The 26,673-nt window shown below is 42.3% G+C and overlaps 1 protein-coding gene across 17 annotated transcripts in view; it reads left to right on the top strand.

Annotated features, from left to right (window-relative positions):
• The first annotated feature begins 4,789 nt into the window (after positions 1-4,789).
• MAK (male germ cell associated kinase) overlaps positions 4,790-26,673 on the top strand; it is a 74,317-nt gene continuing 52,433 nt past the window's right edge. For 9 of the 17 annotated variants that reach the window (XM_054490099.2, XM_054490093.2, XM_054490097.2 and 6 more), the window contains exons 1-4: positions 4,790-5,556; positions 13,208-13,537; positions 25,234-25,288; positions 26,200-26,321. In XM_054490099.2, the coding sequence (XP_054346074.1) occupies positions 13,437-13,537; positions 25,234-25,288; positions 26,200-26,321 (278 nt within the window). In that variant the 5' untranslated portion in view covers positions 4,790-5,556; positions 13,208-13,436. Of the gene's footprint in view, positions 6,350-13,207; positions 13,538-25,233; positions 25,289-26,199; positions 26,322-26,673 lie in introns of all 17 variants that reach the window. The other 8 variants (XM_054490089.2, XM_054490087.2, XM_054490096.2 and 5 more) reach the window with 6 other exon arrangements.

Raw genomic sequence — 26,673 nt, 5'->3', positions numbered from 1 at the left:
AACTCCTGACTTCAGGTGATCCACCCATCTCGGCCTCCCAAAGTGCTGGGATTACAGTCATGAGCCACCGCGCTTGGCCTGAAAACAATATTCTGACAGTACACCCTCAGTGGCATATAATCTAAGGACAAATTAAACTGAAAAGAAATCTTGAATTTGGGATAAAATGAGAAAGCCTAACATAGGTCTAAATAAATTCTAAGCAGTAGAAAGAATAAAGGAGAGACAATTTTTGCAAAATCATGGCTATTTTCTACAACTGGTTAAAGACATAAATCCACAGTTCTAAGAAGCACAGATAATACCAAGCAGGACAAGTAAGAAGATATTCACATCTAGACACAAAGTAGTAAAACTGTAGAGTGCCAGAACAAAACAAACTTAAAAGTACCAGAGAGAAAAGAGAGATGACCTACAAAGGAGTGGCAATTAAACCGACAGCAGACTTCTCAACAGTAAAAATGGATACTGGAAGATGAAATGAACATTTCTGTTCAAACGAAAATTCCCCCTCATGGTACTGAGAAGTAATAACCCTCAAACTACTAGAATTGTACCTAAGAAAACCAAGTTGCAAGAGCAAGGACAAATAGAGATTTTTTAAAAATAAAAACAAAGCCAGGCGCAGTGGCTCATGCCTCTAATCCCAGCACTTTGGGAGGCTGAGGAGGACGGATCATGAGGTCAGGAGATCGAGACCATCCTGGCTAACACAGTGAAACCCCGTCTCTACTAAAAATACAAAAAATTAGCTGGGCGTGGTGGCAGGCGCCTGTAGTCCCAGCTACTTGGGAGGCTGAGGCAGGAGAATGGTGTGAACCCAGGAGACCGAGCTTGCAGTGAGCTGAGATTGTACCACTGTACTCCAGCCTGGGCGACACAGCAAGACTCCGTCAAAAAAAAAAAATTAAAACAAAAACAAAAAGCAACTGCAACATTTTACCACCAACAGACCTACTGTAAAGGAACTTCTAAAGGCTATACTTTAGGACGAAGGAAGGTAATCCCAGGAGGAAGGTCTGAGGTACAAAAAGATAAGATGAGCAAAGAAATCATCACATGTATCAATGTACAAATACTCTGTAAAATAACAGACCAATCTATAGGGTTATAAATATAAACTAAAATATTAGAGGACATTAGCACATAAATTGAATGGGTAATCTGAATTAAAGAATTATACAGTCCTTGTAGTGCTCGGTGGCTTGGTGAAATAGGATCTTTAACCTTTGCTGGGTGTGCATGATACATTTTAAGACTACCTTGGACTTTCCTTGCCCCAGTCACGGAATCAGCCACTTCTCCAAGGAGTCCTGTTTCCTTTAAGTAAATAATAGTATTACAAAACCAGGACTTGGGTGTTAATCTGTTCACTGTTACTGTAGTGTCATTGTTTCTAGATCCTTTCAGTGAACAGAGCTAGGAAGTACTTTTCAGTAAGTCATGTGTTCATCTTGCTACCTCCAAGTCAAAACTGACACCACAGATTCTTCCTCTTCTTTCTCCATTCTATATCTTTATCTCTCTTCTCCCAAATAAGAACTCTGATTTTCAACAGTATCAATATTTGCTTGATTCTACCATATAGATAAATTTTATTAGAACTGCAGCTGGCCAGGCACGGTGGCTCATGCCTGTAATCCCAGCACTTTGGGAGGCCCAGGCAGGTGGATCAGCTGAGGTCAGGAGTTCAAGATCAACCTGACCAATATGGTGAAACCCCATCTCTACTAAAAATACAAAAATTAGATGGGTGCGGTGGTGTGTGCCTGTAGTCCCAGCTCCTCGGGAGGCTGAGGCAGGAGAATTGCTTGAACTCGGGAGGTGGAGGTTGCAGAGAGCCGAGATCATGCCACTGCACTCCAGCCTGGGCGACAGAGTGACACCCCATCTCAAAAAAAAAAAAAAAAGAACTACTGTGGCAATGCATTATCAACAACAAATCTGCTTCTTAGAATTTATTTAGACCCATGTTAGACTTTATTTTATCCATCATATCTCTTAATTTCTCATGAGTATTTCTCATCTTCTTATCTTTTATATGCTATATTCTAGGTACTTTCTGCAGATTTTGTGCCAATTCCCTAATTCTTTCTTTTGTTCTAATATAACATGTAACTCATTTTTAAAGTTTCAATAGTTACGTTTCTTTCTAACAGTTTATTTAATTCTTTTTCTAATATTCCTGATTGATTTCTGTTCATTTTTGCTATTCCTTCTTCTATTTCTGTATATATTTCATACATAGCTATTTTGTATTCAAGCTGATTTTTCCAGTTTCAGAAATCCTGGAAAGTCTGAATAATTGTTGCTTTTTCTAGATTCTCATTTGACAGTGTTCATTCCTCTGTGGTCATGAGCTCATATTTTTTGAAAAACCTAGAGGCCTAAGTTGAGGATGCCTTCTTCAGAGATGATTGTGTTTGTTTCCTTTGGGTCCAGATGATGCTCCTGACCTGGGACCACTTTGACCCCTTCTAAGCTCCCCTGGTTGATTTTCTAGTCCCTGGTCCAGCTCAGCCCTATTGCCACGGGTCCAAGGCTTCGTCAGCTGGTTGAAATGCTGAAATGGGATTTGTCTTTGGGCCACCTTTGCCTTTCAGGTGCGTTCACTGCTCTGCTCAGATATTAGGTACTTTTTAGAAGGGGTTAGGAGTGCTTGGAGAATTTCTATTCTTCTATTGTGAACTGTGACAAAAAAATATGTTTTGTGCATGCTCTACTCGTTTTGAAACAGAAGAGTTCTTCAGACAGAATAAATGCCGTTTGTCCTCTTTTTGTTTTCTCTCTCTTTCCTTCCTTCCTTTCTCTTTCTCTTTCTTTTGGGAAACCTACCTTTCCTCGTTCTGAAATATCATTTTTCTGAGGGATCTCCTACTGCTTCCCTGACTTTTCTTTTTTCAGTCTGTCTCTTCCTCACCTCTACTCTTTCTTTCTCCACTCTTTAGAGGATGGAGTTTTCCAGAATCCCATCCCTTTTTTCTTCTTAATGTTTATTTCATCTATATCCATGATTTAATCCACAGTATCCCAATATATCTGTATTTCTAGCTCTAAAAGAACCCTAAGTTGCAGATCTATATTACAAACTCCCTTCTTGTAATCTGCATAAGGATTTTCCTCAATTCAAAAATTTCAAAACTGGGCTTGTTATCTCTGACATCCTCCATCCCTAAATCAGCTCCTCCTCTATTATTTTCCAACTTGGTCATGGATACCACTATCCACCACTCATCTAAGCCTGATGGTCCTGCCGATTTTAATTCCTAAACATCCGTTGAATTCTGTCTTTCTCTGTCCTATTTCCATCATCACTGCTAGAGTTGGATTCTTATCACTTCTTCCAAGTCAGTTGGGAGAAAGACTCCCAATCTTTCTCTTGCCTCCGGACTTGCAGCTCAAATCCACCCTACCCACTGCTGCTCTTGGGATCTTTCTAAAATGCAAATGTGAACATGTCACTCTTCTGTGGGAGATTCTTCACTGGTCTTCCTCATTGACACATGTTAAAGCTTAGGCTTCATAACTGGGTATATAAAGCCGCTATGACCTATCTAACTTATGCTTTTTACTTTGCCTGCCTACTTCACTTATTTATTGGAGAGCAATGAATCTTTTATTTATTATTATTATTTTTGAGATGGAGTTTTGCTTTTGCTGCCCAGGCTGGAGTTCAATGGTGTAATCTCAGCTCACGGCAACCTCTGCCTCCTGGGTTCAAGCTATTCTCCTACCTCAGCCTCCAAGAAGCTGGGATTACAGGCATGCGCCACCACCCCTGGCTAATTTTTTGTATTTTTAGTAGAGATGGGGTTTCTCCAGGTTGGTCAGACTGGTCTCAAACTCCCAACCTCAGGTGATCTGCCCACCTTGGCCTCCCAAAGTGCTAGGATTACAGGCATGAGCCACCGCGCCTGGCCATTTATTATTATTATTATTATTATTATTATTATTTTGAGACAGAGTCTTGCTCAGTCACCCAGGCTGGAGTGCAGTGGCACAATCTCAGCTCACTGCAACCTCCGCCTCCTGGGTTCAAGTGATTCTCCTGCCTCAGCCTCCCGAGTAGCTGGGATTACAGGCACGTGCCACCACACCCAGATTTTTTTTGTATTTTTAGTAGAGATGGGGTTTCACCATGTTGGCCAGGCTGGTCTTGAACTCCTGACCTCAGGTGATCCACCCACCTCGGCTTCCCAAAGTGCTGGGATTACAGGCATGAGCCACTGAGCCGTCTGTTTTTAAATGTTTATTTCAATAGCTCTTGGGGTACAAGTGGTTTTTTGTTACATAGATGAATTATATAGTGGTGAATTCTGAGATTTTAGTGCACACATCATCCAAGTAGTGTATATGGTACCTAGTGCATAGTTTTTTTTATCCCTAGCCTCTCTCCCATCCTCCCCTTTCTGAGTCTCCGAAGTCCATTATTTCACTGTGTATGCCTTTGCATACTCATAGCTTAGCTTTTGCTTGTGAGAACATATAGGTTTTGGTTTTCCACTCCTGTATTACTTCGCATAGAATAATGACCTCCCACTCTTCCAAGTTGTTGCAAAAGACATTATTTCATTTTTTTTTTGTGGCTGAGTAGCATCCTATGGTGTATATATACCACATTTTCTTTATCCACTCATTAGTCAATGGGCACTTAGGTTGGTTCCACATCTTTGCAATTGTGAATTGTGCGGCCATAAACATACGCGTGAAAGCCTACTTCACTTTAAGCTGTGAGGGCCACAGACATCTCTGTCGTGTCTACCTTGGCACTATTCTCGGTCCCAAGCCCACATCCTGACACCTAATAATTACTAACTGGCCGCACCACTGCTTCATCACTTATGTTTCTGTTTCGTACACCCTTTTTGCCAGCCAATCTGAACTATTTGCAGTAACACAAGTGTGCCTTCCTCTCTAAATTCTAGACTAGTTACAATTTACCCATTTATTCACACATTCATTCATTTTTCTTGGAATTACCACTATCTAACCCTGTGGTTGATACTAGGCAGGTTCTCTGAATGAATAAATGCAAACGAACTTAGAAGTGCAGCTCAAGAGGTAATAAATACCCAAGGAATTGACCAATATAAGGAACTGCATACAAGAACAGTTTTTCCCCAGGCACAAGTAAACAAGTGCAAGTATGAGGCAAACAGACGTCCTTCTCTTGCTCTGCCCGGTCTGGGAACCATATTTTAATTAATCAAGACTTTGTAGAATGAATCGGAACAAAACCAAAACAAAATGAAAGGCAAACAAACCAACTTCTGAGAAAGAACTGACTGAAAAGGTGATCAACTCCTCTAAACCCCAAGTCTAAATGGCACACTTGCTGCAGCTCAGCCTACAGTCCCCCGGCTCCCTGACCTGAAGCCCCGCCCGGGGGAAAGCGGGGCCTGCGGGATTGGCGCGGATTTCCCGAGAGACCACGCCCTCTCTGGGCGGGCCGTGGGCGGGCCTTAGGCCCGCCTGCTGCCCCCCGCCCCCCGCCGCCCCCGTTTCCTAGGAGATGAAACACACAAGACGGCGGAGCTTCACAAGAGAGCGAACGAGGTAAGCGGCAGGCACTGGCAGGTAATCCTCAGCGGGCTGCGGGGCCACCACCCTCTGTCCGACCCAGCCCGAGCCCGACCTGCGAGGCTGGCCGGGCATGTCCCCTCGGCGCCCTGTGCTACCAGGGCCAATCTCCGCCGGGAGACGGGTCCCTGACGCCGGTAGGGGAAGGACTGGAGGGAGGAGGGTCCCCGGAGGGGCGGAGCGGGAGGGAGTGGTCCGCTCGAGGGAAGGCGGTCGGTGTCTGCCAGACCTCTTGACCACTTTCCCGCCTCCTGGACCGCGGGGGCCGGCCTGGCGTGGGAGGATGACGGCGGGGCGTACCTTAGTCTGAGAGACCCCCGCCCCTAAACTCTCCTCCGGAGTCTCCCACCTCTGCGCCCTCCTCCGCTCCCCTGCTGCTTGGGCTGGCGGTGGAAACTGCTTTTAGGACAGACAGGCAGGATTGGGTCTCACGGAGGCAGCGGAACTGAGTTCAGAACTGTTGCAAAATCTAAAAGGAGGGAGAAAAACAAGAACTAGGTCGGACTCCAGCCCTCGCTGGTGCATCCGAAGGACGCTCAGGTGAAAGTAGAATTCCGCACACCCGCGTCCCCCCCACGGCGCCGGACTCCCGGCGCCCGGGGACGCCTCCTTCCACCACGCGGTCCCCGGAGCCTTTTAAGGGCCCTGGTTTGAAGAGTTGGATCAGAAAGCGTGTGACGAAAACTGTCCCTTTTCTGCAAGTAATACGTTTTAATTTAGGGACAGTTCAAGAGTGCGGTGTCGAGAGCAATAAAACTGGTTTTTAATGGTTAGTAATCTCAATCTTACAAGGAAAGAGCTCTGTATGCAATTGTGTTTAGGTAATCGTTGAAAAGAAACAGACATTTGTTCTAATGATAACGGAATTCTTAAAGAGGGAAGCCAAAGTTATCTGACTTAATTTATTCAGAAACACAACCCACTGAGTGAAATAACGGTGAAAACAAAAGTGACTTTCCAGCTTTTCGGTCGGGCCCCGCCTCCCCGGCCCTTCAATTCCCGAGGCTTGACCGGGAGTGAGAAAGTTCCCCCAACCGCGCCACCGCCTGCTTCCACTGCAGGCGCCGGGCAGGACGTTTAATCTCTTCGTCGGGGTGGACTTTGTTTATTTGTGTGTAAGCTTTGAAATAATTTGTGAATATGAGCACAGAGAACTGTGCTTTTATATTTTAAGATACAGTCTTTGTTTTCCCATTGTAATAGCTCCTTATTTAATTTCTTAAACCTTCGACTTGGTTAGTTTGGGATCTTTTTTCCTGCGTTGCTTTTTAAAGAATTTGGTGACTTTTAAAACGTTAATTACTCTTTTGTTATGTATTAGAAGCGTTATTACCAGCCTCGGAGTGACATATAGTATGTTCTAGAAAGCTACGTTGAAGACATCCAAGCCTTATCTCTTCAGTGATTGGCGGACACTAGTTTTACCCTTCATTTGCCCTCTTTGCTAATCTTCTTTAATCCTATCTAAATCTCTTATTAGCTGGCAAAAGCTGTTGAGAATAAAAGCCATATTTACAACAATTGTGCACTTAGATAAACGGTAATTATGAACTTAGATTAAAAAGTTGAAAACTAGAATGAGAGATAAATTATAAGGGCATTTATTTTTGTGTAGGTCTATAATTAAGCCTCTAAATAAGCATCTTTTTCTTTAACCCATAGGAAAGTCAATAAATATTGTAGCTTGACTGTAGAAAATTCCAAGTTTTTAACAATTCTGTTAAATTGAGGGTGATAGTTATATTTACTTGGGTTTTGTTTTGCATATGTATCATATCTATATATATTCATGTACATAAGAAACTGTTAATATATTCCTATTTTGTAGAATTAGTTTTCCATAGGTCAACAAAGAAGAATATATGTATCTTGTAGAGAAATATTATTGTGCGTGAACTGGAGAACCATGGGAAGCCTGTGTTTAAGGAACATAGACTGCTTTTTGATTAGTAATCAGTAGTTGCTATGCCACATTAATAAAAGTAGTTGATTATGTGCTATCCGGGAGCAGGGACATGGAAATAATGATTTTTTAAAAGCTTTACCTTGATATCTATGTCTCTGCATTAGACCATTGTCCTTGTATGTTCAGGGGATAGAAGGAACAGTTGCAATGATCAGCTTCTCACCCTGGGCAGCTGTTGATTTTGTAATTAATATAGTTCAAAAGAAGTCTTTCCAAATATTTTTCTTAGGGAGCGCAGTATGTAAACTTGTTTTACTTAAAGGTTACATAGGGTTTAAATGGGACAGATCCTCACAGAACCACTAATCTGACCTTTTAAAAATCTATGTCACGTCCATAATCCTCACCACTCCACCCCTCAAACAGAAAGGAGCTGGGAAATGGTCGTGTTCCTTGCTTATTCTTCCCTCAGTATAAGTACACCCTATCCTATAGCCATCATCAGTTGAAAGACAATTGGTGTTGCTGGTGTTTATTCAGAAGTTGATTGGTTAGCCTTGGAATGAAGTTGCCACAATAGCCGCTCACAAAGAGACTGTGTGTACAGGCCTGGGTCGAAAGTCAGCAGTGACTGAATGCTCTATTGTGCTGATAGTGCTGGTGCAGCTTCAGGTCACCCTCCCACCCCAGGGCGGTGGTGATGGGGGTGGCTGATGGCCCTAATAGTGGAAGATAGAGGTGTAATTAATTCTTAATTTTTAGATTGTTGGGCCAATGAAGGTAATTTTTTTGTCACTCTTTCTGTTTCCACTTCATGAATAACACTCGCTACCATCATTACCAAGCAACTAGAGGCAGCTCCCTCTTCCATTCCCTTCTCAAGTAATATGTCCTTTTTCAGAATTGTCTGTATTACTTTTCTACCTTTTAGACCCTCAAATGCTTGTCCTTGGTTAGGTGTCAACATGAAAATAATTTGGTTAAAAGAAAAGATGATGCTATCATACCATTATGTTTCTGAATTACATAATTTTCATGGCCAGGCGCAGTGGCTCATGCCTATAAATCCCAGCACTTTGGGAGGCCGAGGCAGGTGGATCACAAGAGGTCAGGAGTTCAAGACCATCCTGGCCAACGTGGTGAAACCACGTCTCTACTAAAAATACAGAAATTAGCCGGGCATGGTGGCACGTGCCTGTAATCCCAGCTACTCAGGAGGCTGAGGCAGGAGAGTCGCTTGAACCCGGGAGGCGGAGGTTGCAGTGAGCCAAGATAGCGCCACTGCACTCCAGCGTGGGCAGCAGAGCTGTAGGAGATTGGTCAGGGTGGCGGGAAAAATCGTAGAAAGATGCAAACCTTCTTGGAAGGCCAGTGGTTTGCAAAGCTTCAAAAGAAAATTTGGCTGAAGGCAGCTGAATTCTCTTAAGAGCTTAGGTTAGATAACAAGGGGATGTAAAGAAACTAATCTAGATAAGTTAGTTTACTTAGGCCTCAGAACCTGGCCTTTAATCATCCAGGCGCAGGACTGCGTGGGGCGGGGGAGCGGTGCAACCATGTTAATTACTCACAAGTGTGTTAACTCAAAGCCTTTGTCATTAAATCTGTGCTGAATAAATGCCCACAGCGCCAGCTGGTCAGGGCCATGGTTTACAGTACCCTCCTGGGGTCTGTGTGCTGCCCGATCCCCTAGCCCACTCTTTCACTGGATACCTGTGTCTGAGTGCATTCTTTGATCTGTCATTCAGCCATGGTCTGCGGGTCAGACCCGGCACAGAGTGAGACTCTGTCTCAAATAATAATAATAATAATAATAATAATAAATTTTCATGAGAGGAGCTCCACCTAGATTCTTTCTCCCTTAACCATTCAAGTTCTAAGGTCTCACTCTTTCCCTTCACTGTTTCTATTATTTTTCACTGGTCTGAATGACCCAGATGTAGCCTTAGGGTTTAGTCAGGATATGGAGTAGTCCCACTTCACTTTCCAGTTAGTTGGCAATATCTTAGTGTTTGAGTGAGGAGCTGCATTAGGAATCTTAAGATGGAGATTGGGGTAGGTGGCTTGAGTTGTGGAGCTTAGTCTGAGTGGTGTTGGAGCAAAGAGGATTTCTTTAGCCTCATTAGGGATAGTAAGAGCTGGCACCAGTTCATAAGAATGGCTTGTTTAGAAGTTGGAGACGACCCTGAAAAACCAACAGCGTCAAGCCAAATGCGCCTATTGGATTGACTCCATCGTTAATTCTTTAGTTGATCCTTGACAGGTCATTTAATCCTTCCATGTTTTTATTTTACGATCTTACTGTCATAAGGAACATGACGGCCTTTTGTGCAAATATATTCTCTTTATGCTTAATCAGAAAAAATCAGTAAACCTAGAGATAACATATTTCCTAAAAGAGATCGATATATGTCACCTTAAATAGGCTAGCTAGAAAAGAGTGTACAGCAATTTAATATGCTGGTGATAAATTGCAAAATACTGATTTAATAAAATACTAAATGAGAAGAAATATATTTCAGTCCATGTTTTGTTTAACGTAGTACAAAACAAAACAACCCAAAAGATTTTTCCAAATTATATTTGCTTATACAGATAAAGGCAAAATGAAGAAAAGCAAATTCATGTTTTGATTAGGCACTGTGTAGAGAGAGATACTGCCTTTCTCTATATTAATACCTTAATATTTGGAATCAGTGTCTATGAATAAGGTGACAATGACTTACAAAACTATTCTTTTTCAGGCAAATGGGGAACCATTTGCTGGTACTTATGATTATTAGCTTGGGCTTAATCTGACAAAAATGAAGAAACCCCTAAATAGAAATGGAATCTGCTGTCATGGTCTCTTTTTCAAGATCCTGGCCATGGAGTTAGCATAGCCTAAATTATTTTATATGTGCCTTTGAAGGGATTGTTACCTACATGAAGTAAGATAAATGTTAAATACATACTCCCTATTATTATTATTATTTTGAGACAGAGTCTCGCTCTGTTGCCCAAGCTGGAGTGCAGTGGTGCAATCTTGGCTCACTGCAACCTCTGCCTCCCGGGTTCAAGTAATTCTCCTGCCTCGGCCTCCTTGGTAACTGGGGCTATAGGCCTGCGCCACCACACCCGGCTAATTTTTGTTTTTTCAGTAGAGATGACTTTTCACCATGTTGGCCAGACTGGTCTCAAACACCTGACCTCAGGTGATCCACCCGCCTTGGCCTCCCAAAGTGTTGGGATTACAGGCATGAGCCATGGCACCCGGCCCACACTCCCTATTATTAAAAGCCCCCCAGGATTCTTCTCAAGTTTTCTGTGAACAGATACCTTCCTGTAAATAGGAAACAACATAGCTTTACTGTGCTACTCTGCACGTTTATGTCTGCTCATGTTTATGTTTCTTTTCCCGGAAAGCCTGTTTTGGGAAATCTTAAGTATTTTGACAACTATAACATGTCCTTGTTGGTCTTAAATTCCTGCATATAATAGAGGAGCAATTTCTGTGATTTAAATGAAAGTGCTCCAGTGAGAGACAAATATTCTTTGCATGAAGAACTAAGTTATAAAAGGCACTTTAAAACAAACTACAGACACACCTCGGAGATACTGTGGGTTTAGCTCCAGACCACGGCAATAAAGTGAATATTGCAATAAAGCAAGTCACACATGTTTCTGGTTTTCAAAGTACATATGCAGATTATGTTTACATTATACTGTAGTCTATTTAGTATACAATAGCATTTTGTCTAGAAAAAATAACATACATACCTTAATTTAAAAATATCTTATTGTGGCCGGGCACAGTAGCTCACATCTGTAATCCCAACACATCGGGAGGTGGAGGCAGGTGGATCACTTGAGGTCAGGAGTTTGAGACCAGCCTGGCCAACATGGTGAAACCCTGTTTCTGCTAAAAATACAAAAAACAGCTGGGCGTGGTAGCTTGCGCCTATAGTCCCAGCTACTTGGGAGGCTGTCAAAAAAAAAAAAAAAATCTTATTGCTAAAAAATGCTGATTATCTGAGCCTTCAGTGAGTCATAATCTTTTTGCTGGTGGAGGGCTCTGCCTCTATGTTGATGGCTGCTGACTGATCAGGGTGGTGGCTGCTGAAGGTTGAGATGGCTGTGACCATTTCTCAAAATGAGACAACAATGATATTTGCTACACTGACAGACTTTTTACAAAAGATTTCTCTGTAATATGTGAGACTGTTTGATAGCATTTTACCTACAGTAGAACTTCTTTCAAAATTGAAGTCAGTCTTCTCAAATCCTGCAACTGCTTTGTCAACTCAGTTTATGTAATATTCTAAATCCTTTGTTCTTGACTGGGCACTAGTTCATGCCTGTAATCCCAGCACTTTGGGAGGCCGAGGCGGGCAGATCGCTGAGGCCAGGAGTTCGAGACCAGCTTGGCCAACATGGCGAAACCCCATCTCTACTAAAAATACAAAAATTAGCCAGGTGTGGTGGTGTGCACCTGTAATCCCAGCTACTGGGGGTCGGGGTGGGCACCTGCAATCACAGCTACTGGAGGAGTGATGGTGACAGGGGTGAGGACCGAGGGACAAAAATCACTTGAACCTGGGAGGCGGAGGTTGCAGTGAGCCAAGATTGTGCCACTGCACTCCAACCAGAGTCTCACTCTGTCTCAAAAAAAAAAAAAAAAATTCTTTTTTGTCTTTTCAGCAGTGTTAATAGCATCTCTACCAGAAGTAGATTCCATCTCAATAAAACATTTTCTTTGTTCATCCATAAGAAACAATTGCTCATTCATTCAAGTTTGATTATGAGATTACGACATTTCAGTCACATCTTCAGGCTCTACTTCCCTTTTTTATTTATTAAAAAATTTTTTTTTCTTTAGAGAGAGTCTTACTCTGTCACCCAGGATGGAGTTTAGTGGTGTGATCATAGCTCACTGTAACCTTGAACTCCTGGGCTCAAGCAATCCTCGTGCCTCAGCCTCCCAAGTAGCTGGAACTACAAGTGTGCCACCAAGCCCAGCTAATTTTTTAGTTTTTGTAAAGAAGGGTATGATATGGTGCCCAGGCTGGTCTCGAACTCCTGGCCTCTACAATCCTCCTGCCTTGGCCTCCCAAATTACTGGGATTACAGGCATCAGCCACCATGCCCGGCTATGTTTCTTATTTCTTTGTATGAATCTAGTGTGACACTAAATCCTAATTAGTATTTAAATTTTTCTTAGTTTGATGTAAAATAAAGTAGCATGTTATTTAAATAGAATACGAAATTTTAAAATAATGCCATTCCTTTCATATGAAACAAAAGTTTGCTTTATACTTACCTTACCCAATTAGGGTACTTATATTCCACAGAAAATTTAGAAGTAGTACAGTTTTAAACAATATGCCAAATTAAATACGATACAAAAATTGATTCAAAGAATGGATATAATACAGACATCAATTTTCCAAGGTCTGATTTGGAATAATATAGATTATATTTAGTAAAAAAGGAATCATACAAGCCATTATGCCATTATTGAACATAAATAGCACAGTACCATGTAAATGAGGCATTTACCAAGTAAGTATTACCAGTGAGTTATATGTGAACTTCATTTTACATAGACAAATGACTTACTGACAAATATTTAACACAATAGTATTTATATTATTTATAATTTTTCCCTTTGCTCTAAGTTGCCAGTACAATTTTTGAAGAGACTTGTTAATGAAAATTCATGATATCCTTGTTTTCTTTCTTTAGGGTGTTTATAAGAATGGAAGTGCTGTTTCCTTGCCAGATTCCTTCATGCTATATCTCATGAACCTCTGTAATCTTGGGGAAGAGCCTATATTTAATGATGACAAACCTGCCACCAGTGTAGCAACAACAGTGTGAGGACAAAAACAAATAAAAATTAAGAAGCATTCAAATTTATATTCAACAAGGAAGTCATTTAAATCAACAACTTCTGCTGCATTATTTTTCCAAGATGAACCGATACACAACCATGAGACAGTTGGGGGACGGCACGTATGGGAGTGTGCTTATGGGCAAGAGTAATGAATCCGGGGAGCTGGTGGCCATCAAAAGGTACTGTATGTGACACTGCCAACTTCACCTTTGAAAACTCTGCTCTTTATTTTCCTGTCCTCACTTAAGAATATATACCAGCACAGGCTGGCGTGGTGGCTCTTGCCTGTAATCCCAGCACTTTGGGAGGCTGAGGTGGGCAGATCATGAGGTTAGGAGTTTGAGACCAGCCTGGCCAACATGGTGAAACCCTGTCTCTACTAAAAATACAAAACTTAGCCAGGCATGGTGGCATGCGCCTGTAATCCCAGCTATTCAGGAGGCTGAGGCAGGAGAATTGCTTGAACCCAGGAGATGGAAGTTTCAGTAAGCTGAGATTGCGCCACTGCACTCCAGCCTGGGTGATACAGGAAGACTCCGTCTAAAAAAAAATATATATATACGCACACACACACACACACACACACACACACGTGCGCACAGGCTGCGTGCGGTGGCTCATGCCTGTAATCCCAGCACTTTGGGTTGAGGTCAGGAGTTCGAGACCAGCTTGGCCAACATGGTGAAACCCTGTCTCTCCTAAAAATACAAAAATTAGCCAGGCATGGTGGTGCACACGTGTAATCCCAGCTACTCAGGAGGCTGAGGCATGAGAATCACTTCAACCTGGGAGGCAGAGGTTACAGTGAGCTGAGATTGCACCACTGCACTCCAGCCTGGGTGACAGAAGGAGACTCCATCTCAAAAAAAAAAAAAAAAAAGAATATATACAAGCACAGAAAGAGGTCTAGTTTAGATCAAATAGCATTTGGCTCATGTGGAATGTCATTCTTGGAAAAGAACATTGCCAAAGAGGAATTCTGCTGTTTTTCGTGTATATTACTTTAATTGTCTGGCTTGTCCAGCTACACTGATAAACCAAAAAATATGAGTGCCTCCTTTTTTATATGTATAATACATTTGGACCAAAACTACAGGTGGTCTTTGGAATGTTCTTCCAAATTTATTTGTTGGTTTTCGTTTTTGTTTGTGTTTTTTGAGATGGGGGTCTCACTCTGTTGCCCAGGCTGGGGTGCAGTGGTGTGATCATGGCTCACTGCAGTCCTGACCTACCAGGCTCAAGCAAGCTACCCACCTTGGCCTCCCAAAGTGCTGGAATTACAGGTGTGAGCCACCATTGCTGACCTGTTTTTCACATTTAAAGTTGAGTGCAGAGTAGGGCTTATTATTTCTTTAAAACAAGGTCTCAAAATCAGATGGTATTCATAATGTCAAATTGAGTGCTGAATGATATATTCCTGAACTTATGAAATAGAATTGTTGTTAATTTGTTTGTTTTTAATCCACTGTGTTTATCTATTGCTGCATAACAAAATACCCCCAAAGCTTAGTGATTTAAAATAAGAAGAAACATTTATTAATTCACATAGTTTCTGTGGGTCAAGAATTTAGAAGTAGCTTAGCTGGGTAGTTCTGGCTTGGGTTCTCTCATGGCAGTCAGGTAATTGGCCAAAGTTGCAGTCATCCGAAGGCTTGACTGGGGCTGGAGGATCTGCTTCCAAGGTGGCTCACTCTTGGTTTGCTAGGGCTGCTGTAACAAAGTACCACAGACTGGGTGGCTTAAACAACAGAGATGTATTTCCTCACAGTTCTGGAGGCAAGAAGTGCAAGATCAAGGTATCTGCAGGTTGGTTTCTTCTGAGGCCTCTCTCCTTGGCTTGTAGACAGCCATATCCTCTCTAGGTCTTTATATGATCTTCTCGTTGTGCATGTCTGTGTCCACATTTCCCGCCTCTTTCCCCCAGGCTGAGGTACAGTGGTACAAACATAGCTCACTATAGCCTCAGCCTCCTGGGCTTGAACCATCCTCCTGCCTCAGCCTCCAGAGTAGTTGGGACTATAGGCATGTACCACCACACCTGGCTAATTTTTTAAAAATTTTTTTGGAGTGATGGGGTCTTGCCATGTTGCCCAGGCTCCTCTTATAAGGACACCAGTCATGTCAGATTTGGGCCTATCTGAAAGACCTCACTTAACCTTAATTACCTTTTTAAAGACCCTATCTTCAGATACTGTCACACTGTGAAAGTCTGGGGGCTAGGACTTCAATATAGGAGTTTTGGAGGACACAGTTCAACCCATCACACTCACTCACAGGGTTGGCATATTTGTGCCGGCTGTTGGCAAGAGGTACCTCAGTTCCCTTTTACAGAGGCTCCTTCCTTGGGCCTTTCCAGAGGGTTGTTTGAATAGCCTCGGGACAGGGCAGTTGGCTTCCACTAGAACCAGTCCCGTACTCATTGGATACGCATCTCCACATTACCACATCAACCAAATTATGACAATCTAAAATTTAAATACTTTAGCAAATGTTTTAAAATATTATGATCTAAACCATTACATGTACAAGGAAATAACTTCATAAAATATTTTTAAACAGTCATTATCATCAGCTAAGTAAATATATAATATACAATAATGGAAATGAAAAATAAATGGAATAGGCTTAATAAAATTGAATACTCATTTGTGATTTGACTAATTAAAAAAAAAACATTGATTTCTTAAAAAACTTATGATAAAGCCTCTTGGCTGAACTCAGTGGCTCACACCTATAATCCCAGCACTTTGGGAGGGCAAGGCAGGAGGATTGCTTGAGCCCAGGAGTTTGAGACCAGCTTGGCAACATGGCGAAACCTCGCCTCTACAGAAAATACAAAAATTAATTGGGCATGGTGGTGCACACCTGTAGTCCCGGCCACTCGGGAGGCTGAGGTGGGAGGATTGCTTGAGCCCAGGAGGTCGAGGCTGCAGTGAGCCAAGATAGTGCCACCACTACTGCACTTCAGCCTAGGTGACCTAGTGAGACCCTATCTAAAACAAACAAACAAACAAACAAAAAAACTCTTAGCAAATAGGAATAAAAAGAAACTTCCCTAACCTATATAATTCATATTAATGTGAATTAATATGAAAACCTATATAATTCATATTAATGTGAAATATCAGAAGTAATATCAGTACAATTCATTTGAAAACCCCAAATGCCTGCTAGCAGTCCTGCTGATTAGGATTGCACTGGGGATACTCACTACTTCAGTAAGACAGAAACCTAAGAAATGAGTGTTATTAGACAAAATGAGCTGAAATAGCCCTCATTTGTAGATTAAATTATTATGTAAATTCACACAAAGAAATACTTTATTATACACAAATACATTCATATATAAAAATATTTTTAAAGGCCTGGAAAGATACACCCAAAATCCATGATAACCGTGGCTTCTGGGGAGGAGGGTAGGCGAATCAGAAGGGGTGTTGGGTCTTGGGTACAGTCCCACAGATGGTTATTACTGCCTAGTTTTATATGACAAAATGTTCATCATTTTTTTCTGAGTGGCAAAAATATGGTGTTTGTTTTATCCTTCAAAAATACGGCATTTTTTTTGTTTTGTTTTGTTTTGAGACAGTCTTGCTCTGTTGCCAGGCTGGAGTACAGTGGCGCGATCTCAGCTCACCACAACCTCTGCCTCCCGGGTTCAAGCAATTCTCCTGCCTCAGCCTCCCGAGTAGCTGGGATTACAAGCACGTGTCACCACGCCTGGCTAATTTTGCATTTTTAGTAGAGAGGGGGTTTCTCCATGTTGGTCAGGCTGGTCTTGAACTCCCGACCTCAGGTGATCCACCAGCTTCAGCCTCCCAAAGTGCTGGGATTACAGGCATGAGCCACTGTGCCCGGCCTACTGTACTCTTTTTTAATTGGGAAAACAGAAGCTTTCTCACATCCCATCCAGAATGCATCGGGTTTCCTCTCGTTGATCAGAAGTGTACCACATGGCACCCCTAGCTGCAGGGAGGCTGGGAAACTGATTACTTAGCTGAGCATTTTATATCCCTGTGTAAAAGCTGACTCTGTGAATGAAGAGGAAGAGAAGGAGGGCTTTCGGCTACTCAGCTTACCGTGTGTCTGCCACATGCAGCATCTACTGTGTGCTGGGCAGTGCTCCACCTTAGGCAAAGATGGAGCAAAAATGAATGAGAAGTCCCATGGAAGACTTGAAGAAAATTGAAAAATTCATTTAGCACAAAATTGTTAAACTCCTATTGTATTTCATGATCGGGACAAAATAGATGTCTTACAATATACTCAGGAAGACCAGCAGATTCAAGAATTTACAACATCAAGTATGCTAAGTCCTATGATGGGGGAATATTGGGTCCTGTGGGAGCCTAGATAAGCCACACTGGAGAAGTATCACAAAAGGCTTCCCAAGTCATTGAGACCTCAAGAATGAGAGAAAATTATTTTTTTAAAAAGGGGGGTCGGGGGAAATGCTCCAGGGAGTAAGAAATAGTATGTATGAAGCCCTGGAGGCGAGAGAGAGTGTGTGAGGGCCTAACTGGGGCTGAGTAACTGAAAGAAGTGTAGGTGGCTGGAGCGTGGATTACGAGTGGGGCAGAGGAGGGACGTGAGGCTAGCAGATGAAGTCGTGAAGCCAGATGAAGGAGTTTGTATATCTTGAGGACTAGAAGGTCATGAAGGATTTTAAGCAGAGTTGTTGATGTAATCAAATTTTTAGAACTGGCTGGTTAGTAGAAGAGTGGAGACGATTGAAGAGGTCAAGACTGGACACAGGTTGGCCAGTTAGAACGTCAATACAGTCATCTTGGTTAGAGGTTAGAAGGTCAGTGCAGTCATCTTGGTTAGAAGTGGTGGTGGCCTGACAGGAAAATAGCTTTGGGGATGGATGTAAGTGGATACAGTCAAGGGACATTTAGGAAGCAGGCTCTATAGAAACTGGTGACTGGGCATGAGGGTGGAGGGAGGAGTAAAAAATGGGGAAGAGTCCAGGCTAACTCCTGGGATTCTGGCTTAAATGTATAGTGGTGGTGCCATGTACCATGTCAAGGAGGGGGAAATCACAGGCTTAGGGGTAAAGCTGAATTCAGTTTGGGGCATAATGACTTTAAGATGACTTTTAGTCAATTGAATATTTGCATTTAAATCTCAAAACAGAGGTGCAGGCTGATGATTTGGAATGGTTAATCTACAGATGGCAATTGAAACTCTTTAGAGGGAGAAGAAAAGAGGTCCTCATTTAGAGCACTGAGAAACCATGGCATATAAAGGATGGGCCCTGGAATAGGATCTTACAAAAAAGTCTGAGGAGCCACCAGAGAAATACGGTAGAAACCAGGAGAATGTAGAAAATATCTGAAAGCAAGGGAAAGATCTAAAGAAGCAGAAGCGTGTATCAGGAAGTCTGGAGTGTGATGATTCCAGAGCTCTTTCAACGGCTCAACATTGTACCCAAGAAATTCAGATGTTTTCTCTGATTTTCATGCTGAGTGGTTAGCATTGTTTTTGTCCTCAAATGTGTCATCTAATGACCACCTTATGGCTACTTCACCTCCAGGCATTACATCCATGTTCAAGGAGGGAAGAAGGGAGAATAATACCAGCAAACTCTTCTCATCTTATCAGCTAGTAATAATTCTTCCCCAGAAGTCCTCAAGGACATCCCTTTACATCTTACTAGCTAGTAGTGGGTCACGTGGTCTCTCTCACTTCCGAAGGAGGCTGAGAGAGTGGGTATTTACTCTTCCAGTCTCTGTATCAGGAGGCAGAAGGAAAGGGGCTGGAAATGGCCTTGTGATATTTCAACAATATCATCTGCCGTGGTGTTCCTTGGGTTTGGGGAATATAACATAACTGGCAGCCATGGTGAGCATTGTTCCAGTGGAATAGTGGAAGCCAGACTGCAGTGGGACAAGGAGCAGTGGGAAGTACGCCAGTGGAGGCATGGAGCTTTGGAGAGTTGTGAAGGATGAGTTACTGAGTTGCTAAGAAAGCCACAAAGGGGTTGCCCAGTGTCAGGAAGAGTCCGCCTGAAATTACATGGGATGAATGTGAAAGTGGAGCCGCTGGGAGCATTTTCATGACTTTTCTTTCCACCTTCACCCATCTGTATGGAGAGGGGAGACTGGAGGATGACGAGGCAGGAGAGGGGAGACTGGAGGATGACAAGGCAGGAGCAGTGGAATGGTGGGAGAAGGGGATGTTCAGAAAGTGTGTGTGATCTTGAGAGTATAGTGGGTGAAAGGCTGATGGTGGGGCCAAGCTGGATGAGGAGGCAAACCACGCCACACAGGTGGTTGTAGGAATAGCCACAAGTTGAACAAGAAAGAGGTTATATAAAGAAGTTTTGAGGGTAGCGATGGTGAAAAGGATAGGAGGTTATAATCAAGAGTCTGAAGTTGGAAAGGTTGTTAGGTCTTGGACGGTAGGACCATTCATCATAACAAGGAGTTTATGAGTAACTGTGGCAGGACAGAGGTGAACATCTCTTAGGAGTTAAGCAACTGTGAAGCCAGGCTACTGGCAGGGTTATCAGTTTCACCTACACTGAATATTCACTATAGCCGTTACTCCTCAAGTCTGAACGAGATAGTTATGTTATCTACAACAGTCATATAAGCAGGCTTTGCCATCTCTTTAAAGCCTGATAAACAGGGATAAACTTTACCTGAAAATTACAGATATTAGAGTCCTCATTCTCCGTTCTCATTTTTTTTTGTTTGTTTGTTACCAAAACAATTCACATCCCATAATATCCAATCAAACTTTTGCTTGGTGATATAAAATTCTAGGCATTTCCAATTTAGGCCATAAATATTCTAGGTATAACTGGTTAGGTAACACTTTAAGATCCATCGATACTTTTCCCCTAAAATTAAAAATAAATTCCAGGCTGGGTGTGGTGGCTGACACCTGTAATCCTAGCACTTTGGGAGGCCAAGTCGGGCGGATCACTTGAGGTCAGGAGTTCGAGACCAGCCTGGCCAACATGGTGAAACCCCATCTCTACTAAAAATACAAAAATTAGCCAGGTGTGGTGGCGTGTGCCTGTAATCCCAGCAACTCAGGAGGCTGAGGCAGGATCATCACTTGAACCCAGGAGAGGTGGAGGTTGCAGTGAGCCGAGATCACGCCACTGCACTCCAGCCCGGGCAACACAGTGAGACTCTGTCTCAAAATAAATAAATAAATAATAAACAAATTCTACATTGAATACATTTTGTGGAGTAGCTGAAGAAGAGCTGCTTATTCTTAATTTTCAGAATGGGCAGTAAACATGTCCCTGCCCTTGAAGGGAAATTGATTACCTGGAAGAAGGTGTTTTCATTCTAAAAACCTTTTAAACAAAAGAGCCGGTGTTGGGGGCTGGGAGTGGGGATTTCTGTTGGGATTAGACAAGTTCAGCTATGGAATTTAACAAGTTCCATGTGTTATCAGATGTGGAATTTAAGAAGTTCCATATGGAATTTAACGAGTAGGAATTAAACAAGTTCAGAATTACGTTGAGAAGCAGAGAAGAAGCTGAATGCTAGCCCTCTGCTTTTCTGGAGCTGGCCTGAAGAAGCAAGGGCATGGTGTGGCAGTTGGTAGATGACGGATAGGGTGGTGTAATCTGCTAATGCAAACATGGAGGAGAAAGTCTGTGCTTAATTCAGCAGGCAAACCTTTTGAGCGGTCTAGAAATGCAGTCAAAACTGGTTAGGATATGTTGGAGGGGGAATGGTTAGAAGCTGGGAGAACACTACACTGAACAAAACAAGAGGTTCCTTTTTGAATGTTTCCTTTGGGGAGTTTTAATTTAGATCACTGAAATCTTGTCTTTTCTGCTGCCATTTTTTTTTAAGTTATATACTTTATGTTAGAGGATGGTAGAAAGATTCCCTCACTTCATGAAGTTAATAAATATGTATTAAGCCCTCTGCCCTTTAAGAACTTGAGAGGTAGTTCCATTTCTGAAGTTGATTTCCCGTGTCAGTTGGGAACACCATGGTACCATCTCTGATTGTTCATTGCCCTGGCATGGAGTGGTTGTTGACGAATTAATAAATGACAAAAGATGGCAAGGAACCTAAAAGGAAATGCCTTTTCTTAGCTATTCTAAGAAATTGTTTTACCTTTGGGATAATCATTTTGCAAGGAAACTTCTGTATTTATTGTAGATAGATACATGCATTGCCTTAGGGAAGTACTGTTGAGAAGTGGTAATTGCTGAAAAGAAGAAGACATGAAGAGAGTACATCTGGATGGATGAAGAGAATACAGATTTTTTTTTTTTTTTTTTGAGACAGAGTTTCGCTCTTGTTGCCCAGGCTGGAGTGCAATGGCAAAATCTCAGCTCACTGCAACTTCTGCCTCCCAGGTTCAAGCGATTCTCTTGCCTCAGTCTCCCAAGTAGCTGGGATTATAGGCATGTGCTACCACGCCCAGCTAATTTTTGTATTTTTAGTAGAGACGGGGTTTCTCCATGTTGGTCAGGCTGGTCTTGAACTCCCGGCCTCAGGTGATCCACCCACCTCAGCTTCCCAAAGTGCTGCAATTACAGGTGTGAGCCACCGCGCCCGGCCAGCTTCTTTTTTGAGATGGAGTCTCGCTCTGTTGCCCAGGCTGGAGTACAGTGGCACGATCTCAGCTCACTGCAAGCTCCGCCTCCCGAGTTCACGCCATTCTCCTGCCTCAGCCTCCTAAGTAGCTGGGACTACAGGCGCTCGCCACCATGCCTGGCTAATTTTTTGTATTTTCAGTAGAGACGGGGTTTCACCCTGTTACCCAGGAGGGTCTCCATCTCCTGACCTCGTGATCCGCCCGTCTTGACCTCCCAAAGTGCTGGGATTACAGGTGTGAGCCACTGCGCCCGGCCTCAGATTTTTTTTTTTAGAGACAAAGTCTCCCTGTGTTGCCCAGGCTGGAGTGCAGTGGCTATTCACAGGCTCGGTTATAGCACACTGCAGCCTCTAACTTTTGAGCTCAAGCAGTCCGCCTGCCTCAGCCTCTGTAGTAGCTGGGACTACAGGTGCACACCAGCATGCCCAGTGAGAATGCAGATTTTACAGGTAGAATGAAAGTTTCAGTTATCACTGAACCTTGAAAAGTAACTTGAACATATTTTTATTTGGCTTCTAAAAGATTGGATACTTTTAAAATTCTGGACCTGGAGTGGTGGCTCATGCCTGTAATCCCAGCACTTTGGGAGGTCGAGGTGGGCGGATTACCTGAGGTCAGGAATTCGAGACCAGCCTGGCCAACATGGCAAAACTGCATCTGTACTAAAAATACAAAAATTAACCGGACATGGTGGCACACACCTGTCATCCCAGCTACTTGGGAGGCTGAGATAGGAGAATCGCTTGAACCTGGGAGGCAGAGGTTGCAGTAAGCCGAGATCACGCCATTGCACTCCAGCCTGGGTGACGGAGCGAGACTCCATCTCAAAAATAAAATAAAATTCTGAAATTACGTTTCAAGAATCATAGCAGGCTGGGTGTGGTGGCTCACGCTTGTAATCCCAGCACTTTGTGAGGCCGAGGTGGGCGGATTGCTTGAGCCCAGGAGTTTGAGACTAGCATGAGCAACATGGTGAAACCCCATCTCTACAAAAAATACAAAAATTTGCTGAGCATGGTGGCATGTACCTATAGTCCCAGCTACCCAAGAGGCAGAGGTGGGAGGATCACCTGAGCCCAGGAGGTCAAGGCTACAGTGAGCCATGATCAGGCCACTGCACTCCAATCCGGGTGACAGAATGAGACCATGTCTCAAAAAAAAAAAAAAAAAAAAAAAAAAAGAATCATAGCAGATTATATGTGCCGTTTCACATGGATGTGATCATTTCATTAATCAACTTTTCTTTTATAGCTGTATTTGAATTGGCTTCTGTTTTATTTTAAATTCATCATTGTGCTAGATTTACATTTTACATTTTAGCAAGACATTTTATAAATCTATATAGCACTGAAAAGTATCTTTTAATAAGCTAGTAAACCCCCATTTCATCACACTTCTTCATAAATATCTAGTACCTGAGTAACTGCAAATGAAATTCTGATTCACTAAGGATATTTTAGAAATAATAGCAGTTGATGCCCTTTATGTCGTCTCAGTGATGTCCTGTATTTCGTCTTATAGTCAATCATAGATATTTGTAAACATGAAAACTTCTAGTAGTTATCGAGTGCTGAACTAAGCAGTTTGCAAGACGCTTTTCTTATGCAGTAGTTTCTACTGTATGGCTAGCTAAGGAATTTGAGGCACGGACAGGTCATTAGGTGACTTGTCCAAAGTCATACGGTGAGTGACTGGGCAAGGATTTGAATCCAGGCAGTGTGGTTCCACAGCCTCTGTTCTTGGCTGTGATGTTGTGCTGCCAATTTTTACTCATTTCCTCACCTGTGTATTATACCCCCATAGAGCCTCTGGATCATAAGGATTATTGTAATTAATAAAGACAACGTTAAGCTTCCCAAGGATCTTCTGGAACGTCTCGATAGGAGATTATAATACTAAATGAAAGCAGCATGGCATATTTGGTTTTTCTTTTTCACAGCCCAGCCTTATAATTCCCATACCTGAAGAAACATTTTTTAGAATATGAATCCTGTTTTTTTTTGAGACGGAGTCTCGCTCTGTCGCCCAGGCTGGAGTGCAGTGTCGCGATCTGGGCTCACTGCAAGCTCCGCCCCCCGGGTTCACGCCATTCTCCTGCCTCAGCCTCCCGAGTAGCTGGGACTACAGACGCCCGCCACCACGCCCGGCTAATTTTTTGTATTTTTAGTAGAGACGGGGTTTCACTGTGTTAGCCAGGATGGTCTCGATCTCCTGATCTCGTGATCCACCCGCCTCGGCCTCCCAAAGTGCTGGGATTACAGGCGTGAGCTACCGCACCTGGCCATGAATCCTGTTTTTTATCCCTTGTTTTGTATTGTGACTAAAAATCTGTTCATGTAAAAACACATGTTCATATAAAAACACAACAACTAATTGGTGTATATAGTGGAAATACTTTTTACCCGAAATACACTTTTGGTATATTTATCTCTAATAGAAACCAATATTGGGATGAAAGAGGGGAAGCAAATAACAAAATTCAAGAAAGCCATTTCTCATCTGTCACCCAGGCTGGAGTGCAGTGGCGCAATCTCGGCTCACTACAACATCTGCCTCCTGGGTTCAAGCGATTCTCCTGCCTCAGCCTCCCAAGTAGCTGGGACTGCAGGCGCCTGCCACCACGCCCAGCTAATTTTTTTGTATTTTTAGTAGAGATGGGGTTTCACCATGTTACCCAGGATGGTCTTGAACTCCTGACCTTGTGATCCGCCCTCCTTGGCTTCCCAAAGTGCTGGGATTACAGGCGTGAGCCACTGCTCCCGGCCAAGAAAGCCATTTCTAACGTTTATAGTTACTTCTGAATTTTTACCGACTAAAATAATTTAAGTAGGGAGACCTTTAACTTTATGGGCCTCTTGTCTAAAGCTGATGTAATGATATGCAAGTTATCAGATCAAATTATTTGACTAAATTTGCTCAAAATTTGTGATTTCTTTTCCTAACTCCCTCTGAAGTATAGTGTTTTATATTTATCTCTAAAGTTCTAAAAAGAGAGAAACTTGAAAAGGACCCTTTAAGAAAGGCACAATTAAACTGATAGAGAAATGTTAAGAGCTCACCCAGAAAAGAAGATTAATGGTAATTTTTTCACTTTTGTGTTAAAGCTGAATTTTGGATGCGACGCAGGCCTACCAAGTAGCCTTGAGGTAGAGGAGGTGATTTCCTTGTAAGGATAAGGAAAGAGAGAGATAGCTCGCCCAAAGTGAACCAATACTGGAGTAAGGAAGCCAACAGTGTAATGTGTGTCTTTGAATCCTCAATCCCTGAACACTAAACTTTCCCTAATTTATTTTAGGATGAAGAGAAAGTTCTATTCTTGGGATGAATGCATGAACTTGAGAGAAGTTAAGGTAAAATCCTAAAGATGAAAAGAACCTGAGAAGGCCTTAACACTACCTGAGGACAGTAGTTAAGATTATTTTATTCTCTGTGGGAAGCATTCTGAAGATAATTGTGTTTGTTTTTCCTTTGTATTCCTAAATTAGTTTCTCATTTCTTCTGGTTCTGATGTCAGTGGAGAACAGCATATAATTATATCCTCACATTTGAAAGTTCACTTTCACTTTCAAAAGAGCATCTTAAAATCATATTATGCAAAGACAACTTTTTTTTGTTTTTTGAGACAGAGTCTTACTCTGTCACCCAGGATGGAATGCGGTGGCGTGATCTCGGCTCACTGCAACCTCCACCTCCTGGGTTCAAGCGATTCTCCTGCCTCAGCTTCCCAAGTAGCTAGGACTACAGGTGTGTGTCACCATGCCCAGCTAATTTTTATATTTTTAGTGGAGACAAGGTTTCACCATGTTGGCCAGGCTGGTCTCGAGCTCCTGACTTCAGGTGACCCGCCCACCTCAGCCTCCCAAAGTACTGGGATAGCAGGCGTGAGCCACCGCGCTCAGCCACCAAAGACAACTTTTTAAATTACTACATACCATTTCCTTAGATTTTATGCTTAAAGACTTGGATACAATTTTGGATACCTTTGCATGGTTAAGTCAGACAAAAGTTCGACCTATTTATAAACCAAGGGAAAAATGTAACAGATTGAAATGTTTAATAGCTATTGTTGGCTTGATTTATTGTTTGCACTTAACGTTCATTATTTAAAGCAATTATGTAGATATTAAAATGTCATTAATTAATGAACTCAGGAGAAATGGAAAATTACATAAGGTAATTATCATACTTAGCATTGACGCAATTTTGCCAAATTCTACAAGTTTTTTTAAAGAAATTTTAATGCGTATTTGTTATTTTTCAGTCTCTGAAGAAACTTAATCATGCCAATGTTATTAAATTGAAAGAAGTTATCAGAGAAAATGACCATCTTTATTTTATATTTGAATATATGAAAGAAAACCTCTATCAATTAATGAAAGACAGGTATGTTTTTATTCACGTTTTTCCCTGTTATTCTCTCCTTGAGTTCTTTGGATCCTTTCAATATGTCGTACTTTATGAGATAAACAGTGATCACTCCAAAAGGTAAATTTAAATTAACTAGTTCTGTTGCCTTTATCAAAGGGTAACATTTAACACCGAAGAACCAGCTGTGACATAGCCAGCATTTTTCTGTTGTAAATCCTTGAAAGTGAAGGCCAGTATCTCATATCAATACACATACTATCTATTTATGCTTTTAAAAATACAAATTTATGTATAGTTTAGTATTCAGTAATAAAGCTGGCCTTGGGCACTATTGAGAAAATTCTTGGTTGCTCTCCCAAGCATCTTG

The sequence above is a fragment of the Pongo pygmaeus genome, chromosome 5 (genome assembly GCF_028885625.2).
Source record: "Pongo pygmaeus isolate AG05252 chromosome 5, NHGRI_mPonPyg2-v2.0_pri, whole genome shotgun sequence".
Taxonomy (NCBI): Eukaryota; Metazoa; Chordata; class Mammalia; order Primates; family Hominidae; genus Pongo; species Pongo pygmaeus.
This window is presented reverse-complemented; position numbering and strand designations above follow the sequence as displayed.